We start from the raw sequence: 19,298 nt of genomic DNA, 5'->3' as shown, positions 1-19,298 counted from the left end.
TAAACAAAAAAAGTTAAAATTAGCACTGAATGCTTTACAAGTAAAAAAAGTTTTTAGCTGCATATGTTTAAGTAACTTTTTAGATTATAAGAAATATGCATGCAAAATGGAAAGGCACAAAGAAGAGAGCAAAAAGTGCATGAGATCTCACATCCAAGGATAACCGCTGAGAACATGGAAGTGCTGACTCTTCCAGTCTTTATACTATACACATTTAGGCCTGTTGTTTTGTTTCCATAAAACTGTAATCATATAATATAGACAGTTTTATAATCTGCTTTTTAAACACAACAATTATATAACATTTAGCTGTTTTCATTTGCATTCAAATTCATAAGGGTTCCAGTAACTCATTTATCAGAAAACCAAGAGAAATATTCTCATAAAAATATAAGTACATAAGGTCAGGCATGGTGGCTCACGCCTGTAATCCCAGCACTTTGAGAGGCCGAGGTGGGCGGATCACCTGAGGGCAGGAATTCGAGACCAGCCTGGCCAGCCTGGACAACATGGTGGAACCCCGTCTCCACTGAAAATACAAAAATTAGCTGGGCGTGGTGGCGCGTGCCTGTAATGGTAGCTACTCAGAAGGCTGAAGCAGGAGAATCGCTTGAACTTGGCAGGTGGAGGTTGCAGTGAACTGAGATCGCGCCACTGCACTGCAACCAGGGCGCCAAAGTGAGACTCCATCTCAAAAAAAGATAAAAATAAAAAATAAAGAAAATGTATATCTATGTATATATATTTTTCCAGACAGGGTCTTACTCTGTCTCACAGTCTGAAGTGTAGTGACGCAATCGTAGCTCACTGCAGTCTCAGGTTCCTGGGCTCAAGTGATCCTCCCACTTCAGCCTCCCAAGTAGCTGGAACTACAGGTGCATGCCACCATGCCCAGTCAATTTTTTTTTTAATTTTTCATAGAGACAGAGTCTCACTATGTTTCCCAGTCCTAATAAACACTATGTGATAAAAAGAAAAAAGTAAATCACCCTGAAGTTAAGTCTTTAATGAGAAATGCAAATAAAGCATTTCTCAATAAATTAGGGGAAGAGAATCAACTGAAGAATAAACATCTTTAGTAAAATCTTTTGCTCATGTGCATTAACCAATACTCTTGAAAACCGAGATTAATTTACTGTACCTTCTTAATATTCCTTTGAAATTCCTTATGGCGTACAGGTAGCGTAGAAAATAACTGCTTCACGCTGACTGTGGTCCCTCTGGGGTGGGGGTAGGGGGTTTTCTGGATGATTTTCCCATCGTGATCAAACACCAGTCGAGTCCCAACCTTCGCCGATACGTGGCAGGTAGAAATGGTGACATCGCTGTGAGAGAATACCAGGCATGGTGTGTTCAGTGAGAGATCCGTGATGTTGGGCACTGACTACTCTTTTCTTCACTTGCTTTTCTCTCAAAACTTTCTTAAAAAGCTGATGATCCCTCTGAGATAACTGAGATCTAACAGTTGAGGAGTCATCATAAAATCTAAGGTTTGGCATCTGAAAGACAGTGAGACAGAGAGCACTAAACATGCTTTGTTTTGATAAAAACTTTGACTTCGTTTTTTCAGGTTGAATTGCAAAACCATAAATGATCTCAAGATTTATTGATTCTCAGAGATTTGTTTTGTTATTACTCTTCAAACAAAAATTTTTAAAAGAATTTTTTTAAAGAATTTTTTAAAAATTTAAAAAATTTTTTTAAAGAATCCAAAAGATATTATAATTAAAATGTATATGTAGGGCAGGGTGCGGTGGCTCATGCCTGTAATTCCAGCACTTTGGGAGGCCAAGGAGGGCAGATCACTTGAGGCCTGGAGTTCCAGACCAGCCTGGGCAACATGGCAAAACCCCACCTCTATTAAAAATACAAAAATTAGCCAAGAGTGGTGGTGCACGCTATAGTCCAAGCTCTTCAGGAGGCTGAGGCACAAGAATCACTTGAACCTGGGAGGCAGAGATTGCAGTGAGCTGAGACTGTGCCACTGCACTCCAGCCTGGGTGACAGTGTGTGACTCTAAAAAAAAAAAAATATATATATATGTATGTATATATATATATGTGTGTGTGCGTGTGTGTGTGTGCATGTAGTTGTTTATAAAAATTTAGTATCTGTGCTATAATTAAGTAGTGCTTTGGTGAAATGTTTCCCTAAAAATTGATAATGAAAACCAATGGTAACTATCATTTATTACCTATATGTTATGTTCAAATTGAGAAGTTACTGTTCTAATAAGGGTAACCAATTTTTTTAACAATACTATTTGCTTCATTTCATTCATTTATTGCTCACATTTCAGAAGTACTAGGACTTAGATTGGCAGTGAGACAAAACAGAATTCAGAAGCTAGAAGCTGAGATATTGAGACAGCAAATTGTAAATAATAATGATTCCAATTAATTTTCAGAGAGGTTTTTCTAAGGGGTCAAGTGAATGGATAAAAATATTTTATCACCTCAGTGCACAAAGTGAGCTCAGAGCTTCCCCCCGAAAGCCAAAAGTTTCAACCTGAGGTACGTCGGCAAACTCTTGAATCTTAGATGTGTGATGTTTCAGAGCTGAAAGAGAGTATAAAGTAAGGACTAAGATATTTCAAGTGCTATAACAATAAATATACATGATATCTAGTAACTGGCTTTAAAAAAACTGTTTTTGTGTTTCCCAAGACAGTGTTACTCAAAATTCTAAGACATGTGGCCCAATTATTTTATAATAGGATTAGAAAAAGTTAACTCACTTAAGCCTTCGAACTTTTCTTCTTCTACCCCACATCCATTGCCTGAAACTTCAATGAGATCCACTCCATAGTCCTTAAGCTTTAGATCTAGAAAGTTTAAAATATTTATATATTTATTAAAAATGGACCCATGCTATCAGTTTTTATATTGATATTATCTATAACATGTGCAAATTTAAGTGTCATAACTAGACCTTTAGTTAAACATACTAGTGTCATTTTGTATATTTCACTTTTATAAAGTTCTTTCTGGCTATTTACTAGCCCAGATTAAATAGTTTAGCATTTTCTTTCTTTCCTCTTTTTTTTTTTCCCTTATGCTAGTCAAGTGAAGCAGTTGGAGTGGAGAAGGAACAAAAAAATCTGTAACTGGTTGTGATCAATTAGTTGTAAAGACCGTTGCACTTTGACCAGCCTTTTCCTTTGAAAGAAATAATTTTAACATACCCAGTAAGGAGAACGGGGGCCGGGCGCGGTGGTTCATGCCTGTAATCCCAGCACTTTGGAAGGCTGAGGCAGGCGGATCACGAGGTCAGGAGATTGAGACCATCCTGGCTAACACGGTGAAACCCTGTCTCTACTAAAAATACAAAAAATTAGCCGGACGTGGTGGCGGGCACCTGTAGTCCCAGCTACTCGGGAGGCTGAGGCAGGAGAATGGCGTGAACCCAGGAGACGGAGCTTGCAGTGAGCCGAGAACACACCACTGCACTCCGGCCTGGGCAACAGAGCAAGACTCCGTCTCAAAAAAAAAAAAAAAAAAAAAAAAAAAAAAGACCAGGCAAAACAATAGTATTCAAGAATACATATTTAGGTGAGATAAATGATGAAATTATTTTATTTTATTATTTCTTTCTTGAAGACTCCACTGCCACCCAGGCTGGAGTGCAGTGGTGTGATCATGGCTCACTGCGGCCTCCACCTTCCAGGTTCAAGTGCTCCCCTGCCTCAGCCTCCTGAGTAGCTGGGACTACGGGGCACAGACCACCACACCCAGCTAATCGTTTTTATTGTTTGTGGACATGGGGTCTTGCCACGTTGCCCAGGCTAATAGATAGTGAACTTATTTTAAAGGAGCAAGAAAAAAATGTCCATCCGCACATGAATGGATAAAGAAAATGTGATATATACATACAATGGAGTATTTAATTCAGCCTTAAAAATAAGGAGATCCTGTCACTTGTAACACTATGATTGAACTTGGGGATGTTATGCTAAGTGAAAGGTCAAGGTGGGCGGATTATATGAGGCCTGGATATATGGGATCTTGCTAGGCTGCCCAGGCTGGTCTTGAAGTCCTGGTCTCAAGCAATCCTCCCACCTTGGCCTCCCAAAGTTCTAGGATTACAGGCGTGAGCCACCACGCCTGGCTGACCCTCACCTATTTTTTTGTTGTTGTTTGAGACAGGGTCTATCTCCATCTCCTCGGCTGGAGAGCAGTGGCTTGATCATGGCTCACTCCAGCCTCAACCTCCTGGGCTCAAGCAATGCTACCACTTCAGCCTCCCGAGTGGCTGCGACTACAGGTGTGCACCACCACACCCTGCTAATTTGTGTATTTTTTGTAGAGATGAGGTCTTGCTATGTTGCCCAGGCTAGTTTCAAACTCCTGGCCTCAGTCAATCCTCCCACCTTGGCCTCCCAAAGTGCTGGGATTATACGTGTGAGCCACCACCTCTGGCCAGCTCCCACCTGTTGATCAAAGGAGCATCAAAGAATTTGCAGCCTCCAGAAGGAGGTCATTTCCTGCCTCTGAGTCTCAGTTTCCACATCTATGAAATAAAGTTAATGATCCTTCACTCCAGGGTTGTCGTGAAGGCTAAATTAAGTTGTATTTGGAAAAATATGTGGGGCACAGTAGGTGTGTTTCTCACACCCAGAGTCAGAGTGTTTAGCAGAGGGTTAGTAGTTGCCTCCAGGGCATGAAGGGCTCTTCCTGACCCTAAGTGTGAGGAACGCTTTGGGTTAAAAGATTGTACTTTTCTGCGTTCAGCTGAAAGGTGGAGGGCTCAGTGAGGTGGCTCACACCTGTAATTCCAATGCTTTGGGAGGCCGAGGTGGGAGGATCACTTGAGCCCAGGAGTTTGAGAGCAGCTTAAACAACACAGGAAGACCTTGTTTCTACACACACACACACACACACACACACACACACACACACACTAGCCAGGCGTGGTGGCATGTGCCTGTAATTCCAGCTACTTGGGAGGCTGAGGTGGGTGGATTGCTTGAGGCAAGGAGTTTGAGACAAGCCTGGTCAACATAGTGACACCCCATCATCCCCCAAAATCATTTTTCTTTGTTTTAAGGCAGAGCCTCACTCTATTGCCCAGGCTGGAGTGCAGTGGTGTGATCTCACCTCCTTGCAACCTCTGCCTCCCGGGTTCAAGCGATTCTTGTGTCTCAGGCTCCTGAGTAGCTAGGATTACAGGTGTGCACCACCATGCCTGGCTAATTTTTGTATTTTTAGCGGAGATGGGGTTTTGCCGTGTTGGTCAGGCTGGTCTTCAACTCCTGGCCTCAAGTGATCCGTCTGCCTTGGCCTCCCAAGTGCTGGGATTACAGGTGTGAGCCACTGTGCCCAGCCACAATAAATCATTTTTTAAAGGTTAAATTTAACCTCATTTAAGTAATACATATAAGTCTCATCGAATAATTGAAGCCAGTTTGTGAGGTAAAGTCTAATATTATGTGCATTTTAATTCTTAGCGTTTAATTAAAGCCTCATAAGTACAAATAAAAACAGGACTTGCTATAACAGGTTGCCACCTATTTTCTTTAAAGATGACGAGCAGCATCTTATTTGCGTTAACACAAGTCATCCACATAACAAATATAGATAAGAAAAGTGGCCAGGTGTGGTGGCTCATGCCTCTAATCCTAGTACTTTGGGAGGCCGAGGCAGACAGATCACTTGAGGTCAGGAGTTCGAGACCAGCCTGGGCACTATGGTGAAACCCCATCTCTATCAAAAATACAAAAATTAGCCCGGCATGGTGGTGGGCACCTGTAATCCCAGCTACTTGGGAGGCTGAGGCAGGAGAATTGCTTGAACCTGGAAGGCGAAGTTTGCAGTGAGCCAAGATCATGCCACTGCACTCCAGCCTGGGTGACAGAGCGAGACTCTATCTCGAAAAAAGAAAAAAGAAAAGAAAAGAAAAGAAAAGTAAGGCACTTAGAGGGTAAGTGGCTTCACTCGGTACTAAGTAGGGGAGTGTGGATTTGAGCCAAGCTGTGGGTTCAAACCACATCAACACCTGCTATGCCTGACTGCGTCTCCACGCTGCTGGGAAGGTTGACTGAATCTGCCACTACCTCCCTGGGGTGCATGTGCTTACCAAACCATTGCATTATGTAAAAGGTGGTGCTGTAGGTTTTTAGTTTTTTAATTTTTATTTTTTTGAGATAGAGTCTCACTCTGTCACCCAGGCTGGAGTGTAGTGGCATGATCTTGGCTGACTGCAATCTCTGCCTTCCGGGTTCAAGTGATTCTCTTGCCTCAGCCTCCTGAGTAGCTGGGACTACAGGCCCACACCACCACGCCTGGCTAATTTTTGTATTTTTAGTAGAGACAGGGTTTCACCATGTTGGACATCATGGTCTCGGTCTCTTGGGCTCATTATCTGCCTGCCTCGGCCTCCCAAAGTGCTGGGATTACAGGTGTGAGCCACCGTGTCTGGCCTCTAGTGACCTCATTTTAACTTGATCACCTCTGTAAAGACTCTGGTTCCAATAAGGTCACCTCTAAGGTCTGGAGGGTCATGGCTTCAATACACGAATTAGGGGTGGGGGGCACACCATGCAGCCCATAATACTAGCGTATCTGGTTATGTTAAACTTGCTATAGCCACAGTCTCGCTGACTTGGATATGGTACCATGGGAAGGGCCCTTAAAGATCATCTTATCTGGTTGGGCTCAATGGCTCACGCGTGTAATTCCAGCACTTTGAGAGGCCAAGGCAAGAGGATCGCTTGTGACCAAGAGTTCAAGACCAGTCTGGGCAACAGAGCAAGATGCTATATCTACTACAGGCATGCACCTGTAGTCTCAGCTACTTGGGAGGCTGAGAGAAGAGGATTGCTTGAGCCCAGGAGGCAACAGAGAGCTGATTGTACCACTGCACCCCAGCCAAGGCAACAGAGACCTTGTCTCTAAAAAACAAAAACAGGCCGGGTGCAGTGTCTTATGCCTGTATTCCTAGCACTTTGAGAGGCAGAGGCGGGTGGATCATTTGAAGTCAGGTGTTCAAGACCAGCCTGGCAAACATGACGAAACCCTGTCCCTACTAAAAAAATACAAAAATTAGGCGGGAGTGGTGGTGGGTGCCTGTAATCTCAGCTACTCGGGAGGCTGAGGCAGGAGAATCGCTTGAACCTGGGAGGCAGAGGTTGCAGTGAGCCGAGATGGAGCCACTGCACTGCAGCCTGGGTGACAAAAGCGAAACTCTGTCTCAAAATATTAGGAAAAAAAAAAAGAGAGAGCCTCTTTTCCATCTCCCCGCCACAGAGTTGTCTTCAGTAATTTCATTCCCTTTTTTCCTGAGGATTCACTGGGTTTCTGGGTCCCAGAGGGGAAGTTCTCTTCAAGGTACAGAAACCACGACTCCGCAGAGAACCGCAGAGACGGCAGCATGACCAGACCCCGGACAGGTGTGGAGAAGCTGCTGGGCTGAGACTTGGGCTGAACTTCCGCTGCAGGTCGACTTATTCCCATCAGCACCAAAGCTGCTGGAGGGGGTCATCCACTAGCAAATGAAGGGGGGGGCGCGGCTTGGAGGCTGTTTCAGAAGGCCCCACTGAGCCACGGACTCAAGGCCTGGCCACAGCCCTCCCAAGTGAGGCCCAGATCATATTTCACCACGCTCAGAAAACCTTGTCAGCTCATTTCAGTCCACAGTGACTTTGTTTTCTTTAGGATCTCTCTTGCACTGTCCAACTCAGAGAATTTCAAATCTGAATGGATTCCAATGACGGAGCTAAATCAGGCCTCACCTCAGTTTTTAAATTACAATCAATAGGGCTGGGTCCCAGCATCTGTGTCTTAATGTTCCTCCATGTGATCCTCATGCTGAAAGGCTGGTATTTGAAAATCCCTTTTTTTGGGGAGTGAAGGGTTTTTTTTAGAGAGAGGCCTCACTCTGATGCCCAGCCTGGAATGCAGTGGTGGATCACAGCTCACTGCAGCCTCGAACTCCTGGCCGCAAGAAATCCTCCCACCTTAGCCAACCAAAGTGTTGGGATTGCAGGAGTGACCGCTGTGTCCAGCCAGGAAAGCCCTTCTGTTTCACTTGAATGATATTTCTGCAGCATACCTACAGCCATTGTTGTATTAAACGGCATCATTGCAGGAAAAGAAAAGGTGAGAGGTGACTGTTTTGCTTTTTTCTGAACATATCAGACCAAACCTGGGCTGTCTGGCACTTTTTTTTTTTTTTGAGTCGGAGTCTCACTCTGTCGCCCAGGCTGGAGTGTAGTGTCGTGATCTCGGCTCACTGGAACCTCCACCTTCCCGGTTCAAGTGATTCTCCTGCCTCAGCCCCACAAGTAGCTGGGATTACAGAAGTGCACTCCCACGCCCAGCTCATTGTTTCTGTATTTTTACAGAAAAACAGACAGGTTTCACCATGTTGGCCAGGCTGATCTCAACCTCCTCACCTCTGGTTATCTGTCGGCATCGGCTTCCAAAAGTGCTGGGATTACAAGTGTGAGCCACCGCACCTGGTTTGCCCATTTTTTGACAATGTGTCAACATCATCTAAGATGGGCACTGCCTCAGTGTAGTGTGTCTAGACAAGGTGGCCGGAACAGAGAGGAATATGCATACCAGGCTTAAAGACGGGTTAAATCAGAGCTTTTCATTCCACAAAAGAGCAATTTTAATGAGGTCAGAACATGGATGTTCTAATATTTGAAAGCCTGTTAACTAGGAGAGAGAGAGAGTAAAGTGATTTGTTGTAGGAGGACACACCCAGCTCTGACGGTTTAAAGCATCATGAATGCAAATTTGAACTCCAGAAAAGCAGAGCTTCCTAACAATGGGACTTCCACAGCAATGGGATTTCCTCCCGCATTCAGTTTGTGCCTTTCCCATGAGCGAGAGACTCCTAGGAGAGCCGCAGCCCGTTAGGAAGCCATGTGGGAACTCATCCACAGGTTCTCTTTTTTTTTTTTTTTTTTTTTTTTTTGAGATGTAGTTTTGCTCTTGTTGCCCAGGCTGGAGTGCAATGGTGCGACCTTGGCTCACTGCAACCTCCGCCTCCCAAGTTTAAGCCATTCTGCTGCCCCCGCCTCCTGAGTGGCTGGGATTACAGGCACCCACCACCATGCCTGACTAATTTTTTGTATTTTTAGAAGAGATGGGGTTTCACCATGTTGGCCAGGCTGCTCTTAAACTCCTGACCTCAAGCGATCCACCTGCTATGGCCTCCCAAAGCGCTGGGATTACAGGTGTGAGCCACTGTGCCTGGCCGGAACCCACAGGTTCTTTGGATGGTCTCTGAATGTCATGAAACTCTTTTATATTTAATTAAAAGAATTTTTTTGACACAAGGTCTTGCTGTGTTGCCCAGGCTGGAGTGCGGTGTCACGATCACAGCTCACCGCAGCCCCTAACTCCTAGGCTCAAGCAATCCTCCTGCCACCTCAGTCTCTCAAGTTGTTGGAACACAGGTGCCAGCCACGACACCTGGCTAATTTTGTTTTGTTTTAGAGATGGGCTCTTGCTATGTTGCCTATACTGGTCTCGAACTGCTGGCCTCAGGCAGTCTTCCTCCCTTGGCCACCCAAAGAGATGGGATTACAAGCATGAGCCACTGTGCACAGCTGAGATTTTTCGACTTAGTCTTTTTGTACACCCAGTATCTTATAGAATATCCATAATATAGATTCATAAATAAACCATTTCCTTCAATGGTATAAATAAATAAACCACTGCCAAAAATGGTGGAATTTTCTGAGTTAAGAGCAATACATATGATACAAAACTTGATATATAGAGTTTCTTAGCCAAACTGGAGGGGCTGGCTTTAGGTGATCCGTGGACTCCCTGAAATTGGGGACACCATTGGAAATATGTGTGAACTCATGGGCAGTTTCCTATGATTTCCAGTCCTCAAAATATCTCTTGGACTCAAAGATGCCTTAGGGCAGAGGACGCGTGTACCCCCAGTACAGAATCTCGGACAGTGAATGTCAGTAGACATTCGGCAGAAAAGCTCTGCCAAATTGAGTGCTCTGATGTGACTTTTTCATCAAGTCAATGTTCCTGGGATCTCTTGTACATGATAATCTCACTCTTGTAAGGTTTCATCGTTTCTGCTTACCCTACTTTTCTTTCCCATCCTGATCCCTCTCCCACCAGACCGGACTCTGAAACGGGCATGTACAGAGAAGAGGAGACCCCAATACGCTTCAAGCTTTGAGCGGAGAGGACACAGCCTCTGCTGGGACAGGGAACAGAGGGATGCGGAGACCCTGAAGATGCTTTTGGACAGTGGTCTGAGGTTGGGACAGTGGCAGGAGATACCATTCACCCAGGATCTCCAGGACAAGAGATCAGCCTGGCAGTTACATGTGTTTTTGTTCAAACTAGTTGCCAGGTTGGCATGAACGATGACATCAGAGATTCCGACCTTCCTGATTGGAGGGACCGGACTCTGTCGGCACCTGGCAGTTCAGTTGGACAACAGTAACTTCTCAGAGCTGTTCTCCACTCCTGACTTCTCCCAGCCTCGAGAATTGATAACACACTCTTCTGGATCCCAGCAGTGTCCAGAAGAAGACCAAGGACAGAACAGAGACTAGGTTCGGTGAGATGGGACAGATTTTGGGAAAGATCATGATGAGCCATCAACCGCAGCCCCAGGAAGAGCAGAGCCCCCAGCGGAGCACCTCAGGGTACCCCCTCCAGGAGGTGGTGGATGATGAAGTGTCGGGACCATCAGGTGAGGGGACTGGAGGAAGAAGAGGTGGCATACGATTGACTAAGACGAAGGAAGGGGGCCAGGCGTGGTGGCTCACCCCTGTAACCCCAACACTTTGGGAGGCTGAGGCGGGCAGATCACCTGAGGTCAGGAGTTCAAGACCAGCCTGGCCAACATGGTGAAACCCCATCTCTACTAAAAGTACAAAAATTAGCCAGGCGGTAGTGGTGTGTGCCTATAATCCCAGCTACTTGGGAGGCTGAGACAGGAGAATCACTTGAGCCTGGGAGGAAGAGGTTGCAGTGAGCCGAGATCGTGCTACTGCACTCCAGTCTGGGTGACAGAGTGAGATGCTGTCTCAAAAAAAAAAAAGAGGAAGAAAAAAAGAAGGGTCAGAGGTCAGGAAGGAGAACCTGGGGAGGGTGTGTGGGAAGAATGGAGAAATTCAGGCTGGGTGCAGTGGCTCACACTTGTAATCCCAGCACTTTGGGAAGCCAAGGCAGGCGGATCACTTGAGGCCAGGAGTTTGAGACCAGCCTGGCCAACATGGTGAAACCCTGTCTCTACTAAAAGTACAAAATTGAGCTGGGCATTATGGCAGGCACCTGTAATCCCAGCTACCTGAGAGGCTGAGGCAGGAGAATAACTGGAATCCGGGAGATGGATGTTGCAGTGAGCTGAGATTGCACCACTACACTCCAGCCTGGGTGACAAAGCAAGATTCTGTCTCGAAACAAAAAAAAAAAAAAAGAGGGACTCAGAGAGCCAGGGACCAGGGAAGGATATGAGGCAGTGTTCTGAGGACAGAGAGAGGGAAGAATGGGGAGGGGAAGGAGTGGCACATGGGGTTGAGCAGAGGAGAAAGTCAGAAAGGTGGCTTGGAGAAGCCAGCAGTCTGCGAGGCTGGGGAGGATGGAGAGTGGTTTGGGGTTTGGGGTCGGGGTCTAACGTGATCAGTTGCAGAAGCATTACACGGTGGCCTGGTTTCTTTACTCAGCCCCTGGGGTAGATCCCAGCCCCCCACGTAAGTCCCTTGGCTGGAAAAGGAAGAGGGAGTGTTTGGATGAATCTGACGATGAGCCAGAGCAGGAGCTCGCCCCTGAGCCTGAGGAGACCTGGGTGGCAGAGACGCTGTGTGGCCTCAAGATGAAGGCGAAGCGACGGCGAGTGTCGCTCGTGCTCCCTGAGTACTACGAGGCCTTCAACAGGCTGCTTGGTAGGAGGACACCCCAGAGAGCACCTCCAATCCTGTTCTTTCTAAAGAGGAAACTTCCAATAACCACACTTTTCCAATGGGAAAAATATGCCCCAGTGGGTGAGCTCTCCATGCGGGAGGACTCTGAAGTGATCACTCATGAGGGACACTTAGGAGACAACAGAGGATTAGGTAGACTTGATAAAGGTCGGTGCTTGGGATAAGAAAGCTTGGTTTTGGGCCAGGCGCTGTGGCTCCCGCCTGAGATCCCAGCACGTTGGGAGGCTGAGGCAAGAGGATTGCTTGAACTCAGGACTTTGAGGCTGCAGTGAGCTATGACTGCACCACTGCACTCCAGCCTGGGTGACAGAGCAAAAGTCTGCGTCAAAAGAAAAACCAAGGCTGGGCACAGTAGCTCATCCCTGTAGTTCCAGCTACTCGGGAGGCTGAGACAGGAGAATTGCTTAAACCCAGGAGGCAGAGGTTGCAGTGAGCCAAGATCAGGCCAATGCATTCCAGCCTGGCCCACAGAGCAAGACTCTGTCTCAAAATAAATTAATAAATAAATAAAAATAAAAATCAAATAAAGAAAAACAAAATCAAAAATCAAAAAAGTGGTTTCAGCTGTGCCCTCTGAAACTTAATGTTTCTTACCGACTTTTCTAAACCTAAGTGTTTCCATCCATAGTGAGGGATACCAAGGCCATGGTCACACCCTGATGTGTGACTGCCTCATGAGGAAATGATGGGAATTCCTTTATGACTCTGCAGTGGTCCCTCCGTGTCTGCTGGAGGGGGTCCTGGCTGATTCCCAGCTCTACATCCTGTAGATTCTCACACCCAGGGCCTCCTTCGGCCTCTTCTCAGGGGAGTCTCAGAGCAGGAGCCTCTCTCCCTTGCCCAGTGAAAGTCATTCTCCCCTCTCCCATCCACCTCACCCGCGGCCACAATCCTGAGACTTTCCCCCGGGAGGCACACTTCTCCTCACTGCCCTGCTGCTCCCACGGAAACCCTGTCCTGCTTCTCACGCTGATATCTGCTCTCTAATCACAGAGGATCCTGTCATTAAAAGATTCCTGGCCTGGGACAAAGATCTGAGGGTGTCGGACAAGGTAAGGTTGTTCTCTATGTAACTGTGTTCCTGTTCTAACGCACGGCCAGCGGGAGGGCGCAGCTTCCAAACCCACAGTTCTCCCTCCACCACCTCCCACCAGATGCTCCTACAGTTTGTTTTTGTTTTTGTTTTTGTTTTTGTTTTGTGAGACACAGTCTTGCTCTGTTGCCCAGGCTGGAGGGCAGTGTCTCGGTCTTGACTCACTGCAGCTGATGCCTCCTGGGTTCAAGCGATTCTCGTGCCTCAGCCTCCAAGCAGCTGGGATTACAAACGTGAACCACCACGCCTGGCTAATTTTTGTGTTTTTAGTAGAGACGGGGTTTTGCCCTGTTGGCCAGATTGGTGCCGAACACCTGACCTCAGGTGATCCACCCGCCTTGGCCTCCCAAAGTGCTGAGATTACAGACATCAGCACTGTGTCTGACCAGCTCCCATGGTCTTGAGTCTTGGCACCCACACATTTTTTTTTCTGAGACAGAGTCCAGCTCTGCTCCCCAGGATGGAGTACAGTGGCATGATCATAGCTCACTCTAACTCCTGGGCTCAAGCAATCCTCTTTCCTTAGACTCCTGAGGAGCTGGGACTAGGCACATGCCACCATGCTCGATGAATTTTTGAAATCTTCGTAGAAACAGGGTCTCGCTGTGTTGCCCAGGTTGTTCTCCAACTGTTGGGCTCATGTGATACTCCTGTCTCCACCTCTCAAAAAGTACTGGGATCACAGGCTTGAGCTGCCACTCCCGGCTATTCTTTGTCTTTTTATGATTTGTCAGCATCTCTCTCAGGACTCTGCTGGTCTCTTGCAGAGTGAATGAGTGGCCCCTGCCTCTCCTATGGGTCCTTTGGGATCTGAGCCCTGGGCCACAGTCTGGCTGCAGTCCTGAAGCTCCTGGGCCCTCTACTCTCAGCTCCTTGGGACAGTTCTCTGCCTGGCACACAAAAGACCCTCCTGACACCAGCCGACCTAGACACACCCCCTCCCAAGATCCCATCAGAGCCCACCATCCTGGGAGCATCACCGAAAACCCTTCCTCCGGCTTCTCGGATTTGCATCCGACCTTCGAATACCCCTCCACCCCGCAATTTCCACATGAGCACAGTCACCCCAATGCTGAGGTCCCTTCTCTGATGGGCAACCCCTCCCCAGACCCCCATTCCACTATCTCCACAATCTTCCTCTCCCAAGATGTGACCTCTCCCTCTCTGTGTTCCTTTCTCTCCATCAGTATCTCCTGGCTATGGTCATAGCGTATTTCAGCCGGGCCGGCCTCCCCTCCTGGCAATACCAACGCATTCATTTCTTCCTGGCTCTGTGAGTGGTTTGCTGCCTCCTATCCATCAATATCCAATGCCCTGGGACAGCGGGGGAAGTGGGATTGCAGCCTTTCATTTATTCTTTCACCTATTTGTCCTCTTTATTCTGTGTACAAAAAAGACAGGATTATAGTATCTTAGACTGTTGTCTCTAAAAAGAAACTCAGGCTGGGCGTGGTGGCTCAGGCCTGTAATCCCAGCACTTTGGGAGGCCGAGGCAAGCGGATCACCTGAGATCAGGAGTTTGAGACCAGCCTGGCCAACATGGCAAAACCCCGTCTCTACTAAAAATAGAAAAATCAGTCGGGCATGTTGGTGTGCACCTGTTATCCAAGCTACTTGGGAGGCTGAGGCAAGAGAACCCCTTGAACCCAGGAGGTGGAGGTTGCAGTAAGCTAAGGTTGAGCCACTGCACTCCAGCCTGGGCAACAGAGTGAGACTTTTTTTCAAAAAAAAAAAAAAAAAAAAAACAGGCAAACAAAACAAACTCCAATGCCAGTGTACAAATAAAAGAGTAAAACAGGCCAGGTGCGGTGGCTCACGCCTGTAATCTCAACAGTTTGGGAGGCCGAGGTGGGCGGATCACAAGGTCAGGAGAGCGAGACCATCCTGGCTAACATGGTGAAACCCTGTCTCCACTTAAAAAAAAAAAATACAAAAATTAGCCGGGTGTGGTGGCGGGCTCCCGTAGTCCCAGCTACTCGGGAGGCTGAGGGAGGAGAATGGCATGAACCTGGGAGGCGGAGCTTGCAGTGAGCCGAGATCGCACCACTGCACTCCAGCCTGGGCGACGGAATGAGACTCCGTCTCAAAAAAAAAAAAAAAACAACAAAAAAAAAACAAAAAAAGAACAAAAAACAAAAGGAACCATGAACCGCTCCTAAGGGGAGAAGAAAAGGAGCGGAGGAGCGGACATGACACTTCCCCCAGCAAGCAGACGTTTCCGGTTCTTCTCTCTCTCTCCTTCCCACATCAACCGCAAAAGCCATCAACCTCCTCTGGGTTCCCGTGACAGAGGTCACAGTCCAGGTCCCCCTTGCATCACTCGAATCCACTGTCAAATGCTCCCTGCTGGGGTTTCCTGGAGTCTCTCCCCAAGCCAAGGGGCTTCCTAGTGCAGCCTGAACATCTTTCCAAAGCACGACAACCTCACCGCCCACCTGAACAACTTCCTTAGCTGATGTCTTTCTCTATCGAGGCCAGGGTCCACAGTGCCAATTCCACCCTCTCTACAATCTCTACAACCACACTGGCTCGCCATCTTGGTGTTTCCTGGCTTGGCTTCACTGCTCCTTCCAAATGCCCTCCACTTGACTTTGCATTTGTGTTTTCTGTCTGGGTGTCCCACACACGTGGTTCTGAAGGGAAGCACCCATTCCTTGAAGTCGGTTCACCCTACAGCCTCTGTGATGCCTTCCCTCATCTTCCAACTTCTGCATGCCCGTAGCTCTCCAGTTACATCCTATTATAATGTGACATTGGGATTAGGACATCTCCTCTGATTACTCCCAGTGCCATTAGACTAGATGCCTGTAGAAGGCAGGGTCCTGGCAAAATATCAATGTATTCAATTGCTTTTTTTTTTTTTGAGACAGACTTGCCCTGTCCCCTAAGCTGGAGTGCAGTGGTGAGATCATAGCTCACCGCAGCCTCCATATCCTGGGCTCAAGCGATCCTCCCACCTCAGCCTCTTGATTAGCTCCGACTACAGGGCTGTGCCACCACACCTGGACAGTTTGTATTTATTTATTTATTTATTTATTTATTTATTTATCAAGACAAGAGTGTTGCTGTGTGTCTCAGGCTGGAATGGAGGGGCCCAATCTTGGCTCACTGCAACCTCCGCCTCCTGGGTTCACACAATTCTTATGCTTCAGCCTCTTGAGTAGCTAGGACTAATGGGTGTGCCACCGCACCAGGCTGATTTTTGTATTTTTAGTATAGATGGGGTTTCTCTGTGTTGACCAGGCTGGTCTCAAACTCCTGGTCTCAAGCAATCCACCTGCTTCAGCCTTCCAAAGCGCTGGGATTACAGGCATGAGCCACCGCGTCTGGCGTATTTTTTATATTTTTAATAGAGACGAGGGTCTTGCTATGGTGCCCAGGCCTGTCTCAAACTCCTGGCCTCAAGTGATCCTCCCGCTTCGGCCTCCCAGTGTGCTGGGATTCCAGGCCTAAGCCACCACTCTTGGTCACCAGTTGGGTTTTTGTCTCCATCCTGAAGGAGTGGGAGACGCCCTTGATCAGGTCTCTGTCCAGCAGAGCCCTCCTGAGGAAGGTGTGGCTCTCTGCAGGGTGGGTGCCAGTCCTGAGCTAGGGACTTACCTTCCTCTCTGGGAAGCTGACCTCAGCCGGAGGTCTCTCCTGGTGGTGCCTCTGAGCAGCAACCTGATTTCTGTCCTCAGCTATCTGGCCAATGACATGGAGGAGGACGACGAGGCCCCCAAACAAAAGATCTTCTACTTCCTGTACGGGAAGACCCGCTCTCGCATACCCTTGCTCCCTAAGCTTTGGTTCCAGTTATGCCGTTACATGAACCCGAGGGCCAGGAAGAACTGCTCTCAGATAGCCTTGTTCCAGAAGCGTCGGTTCCAGTTCTTCTGTTCCATGCGCTGCAGGGCTTGGGTTTCCCCGGAGGAGTTGGAGGAGGTGGGTGGGGCCTGGGGACGTGGAGGATGTGGGGAGGAATCGGGTGGGCTGGAGGCTGGACGAGGGGAGAGAGGGGTATCCTGGGGAGTCCCCGTCTTCTCAAAGCGTGTTTGTTTTTCCAGATCCAGGCTTATGACCCAGAGCACTGGGTGTGGGCGCGAGATCGCGCCCACCTTTCCTAGAGCTCCAGGGACCGTGGAGGCCTGAGGTCATCGGCCTGAGAGAAGGTACATCTGCATCCTCCGGGGTAAAGGCAGAATATTGGGGTCTATTTCGGAAATCCAAGGAACCCAATTGCTTGATCTGGCTTCAAGCCTGGGCAACGTGGCGAGATATCCCCTCTCCACAAAAATACAAAAATTAGCCAGGCGATGTGGGAGGCATCTCTACTCCCAACTACTCAGGAGGCTGAGGCAGGAGGATCGCTGGAGCCTGGGAGGTCGGGGCTGCAGGGAGCCCTGATCCTGCCACTGCACTCCAGCCGGGGCGACAGAGTGAGACCCTGCCTCAAAAATAATCATAAATACTGAGTTCGGGGAGGTTCATTATGATTGACGCACTTGAGTTACCGATTTGGGTCGAGGGTTCAGTGAAGCTTTGGTTTACATCTTGTGCAGCTAACCATGTTGAGCACAGAGCATGAGACTTTGTCATGAGGAGGTAGGATTATGGATTAGGCATCTGGACTCGTGGTTTGTGATGTTGTCACATTAGAAACAGATCTAGCACGGTTACAAGTTTAGATCTGAAGTGACACAAAAGGCCCCAGCTGTGATGAAGTCCAAAGCCACATTCTCTGAGGGTGCCCTACTCCCTGGGAAGACCCACCCAAAGTCCTTGCTATGAAGCAGAGCACTGGGGCTGACCTTGGGTGTATTAAGTTTTGGAGTCAGGGTCACCAAAGCGTGAGTTTCACAGTTGAACACGATGGTTCAGAAGCAGGGTATAGAATGAAAGGCAGGAGATAAAATTGCACTTCTCAATTGCTCTGAACTCTAGCTAGACTTGACATGGGACGTGAATAACCTTCCTGTCTAGAGAGCTGCCTCCTTGAGGTGTGACATTGTCTCTCTCACTTCCAGAACACCGGACCCAGGGGAGATGTGGATTTTCAGCAGGAACTTTATTCCAGTGCTAATGGCAGACATCAGGAAGGAGGAGAGGAACCATTTGTGCAGATCATCTAGAAGAACCTGGACCATTCTTGACAGAGCTGAATACAGTGATCACGTTGTCCTCCAAGGAGCAGGGGTGGGGTGGGGTACTTCTAGGAGTCCTTGGAGAAAAGTAAGAAACCAGGAGTGTTTCCAGTTCCACCCTTTCCTGCGGCACCACCTCCCTTTTTATATTGCTGAATGCCAACCTCCCTGGGACGGAACCTGGAGGTCCTGTTTCTTACGGACTTGCTTGCCACAGTCCAGGAGCATTTGAAGGCACAGTGCAGGGGCTCAGATTGGCACAGAATTCTTTCTGAAATATGAGTGCCACAGACTGTAACAGATAGCTTCATGCACACTCTGTATTTTATTGGTTTGTTTGGAAAATGTTGGCCATTGAATTATTAATAGGTTTATTTCAAATAGTTTGGAAATTGTTGTACTTTTGAAAACATGCTGTTCCTGTAGAGTTTTTTGATGAGAGTTATAGTTGTTATATATACATAAAGATAATTTTCTTTTCATTTTTAAGTGAGAATTCTTTTTATCCTAAATCTTTTATTAACTTTAATTTTTTTCTGTATTATTATATGTGCTCCTGAAGCGAGCACTCTTTTTATCTATGATACTTCCATAATAATCTCTTCTATTTATAGCTATTGGTAGTTCCCCACCAGAAAAAAACATAATTCTGGTGATAGAAATTTTTATTTGCTGTTTAGGTTTGTGACTGAATTGTGAGAATTCCGTTGTGATTTTTAACATGTCTCAGATATATATACTAACATGTCTAATATATACTATCTATTTTATTGGTTTATTTTGAAAAGCATGGGTATAGAATTATTTAAATATTATTTTATTTATTGAAATATTTATTAACTATATTTATTTATTTAAATATTATTATTACTTTCAATATTATTTTAAATATTTTGGAAATACTGGTATTTTTGAATAGATGCTGTTTCTATAAAGCTGTGTGATGGGTGTTATAACTGTTGTATACACATACATATAATTTTGTTTTCCTTTTTAAGAGAGGATTCTTTTCATCCTAAATCTTTTACCTTTCAATCTTGGTATCTATTATTACACGTGCTGCTGAAGGGAGCATGGTTTTTATCTATGATACTTAGTTAACATATATATTACATTAATAGCTATGTGGTAGTTCCCCTAAATTCTTGTAAAAATAAATTTTTATTTG

At 46.8% G+C, this 19,298-nt stretch overlaps 1 protein-coding gene and 1 pseudogene across 1 annotated transcript; both read right to left on the bottom strand.

Moving 5' to 3' along the window:
• Positions 1–1,132: 1,132 nt before the first annotated feature.
• LOC129398255 (putative postmeiotic segregation increased 2-like protein 1) lies at positions 1,133–6,500 on the bottom strand. Its single transcript, XM_063606250.1, has 4 exons — positions 6,480–6,500; positions 2,738–2,870; positions 2,456–2,558; positions 1,133–1,325 (listed from the first exon to the last, which is right to left on the bottom strand). The coding sequence occupies exons 1-4, from the start codon at positions 6,498–6,500 to the stop codon at positions 1,133–1,135; spliced, it is 450 nt and encodes a 149-aa protein (XP_063462320.1).
• A 5,291-nt stretch (positions 6,501–11,791) lies between these two features.
• LOC129398245 (uncharacterized) lies at positions 11,792–18,392 on the bottom strand (annotated as a pseudogene).
• Between the last annotated feature and the right edge of the window lie 906 nt (positions 18,393–19,298).

The sequence above is a fragment of the Pan paniscus genome, chromosome 6 (genome assembly GCF_029289425.2).
Source record: "Pan paniscus chromosome 6, NHGRI_mPanPan1-v2.0_pri, whole genome shotgun sequence".
Classification (NCBI taxonomy): domain Eukaryota; kingdom Metazoa; phylum Chordata; class Mammalia; order Primates; family Hominidae; genus Pan; species Pan paniscus.
This window is presented reverse-complemented; position numbering and strand designations above follow the sequence as displayed.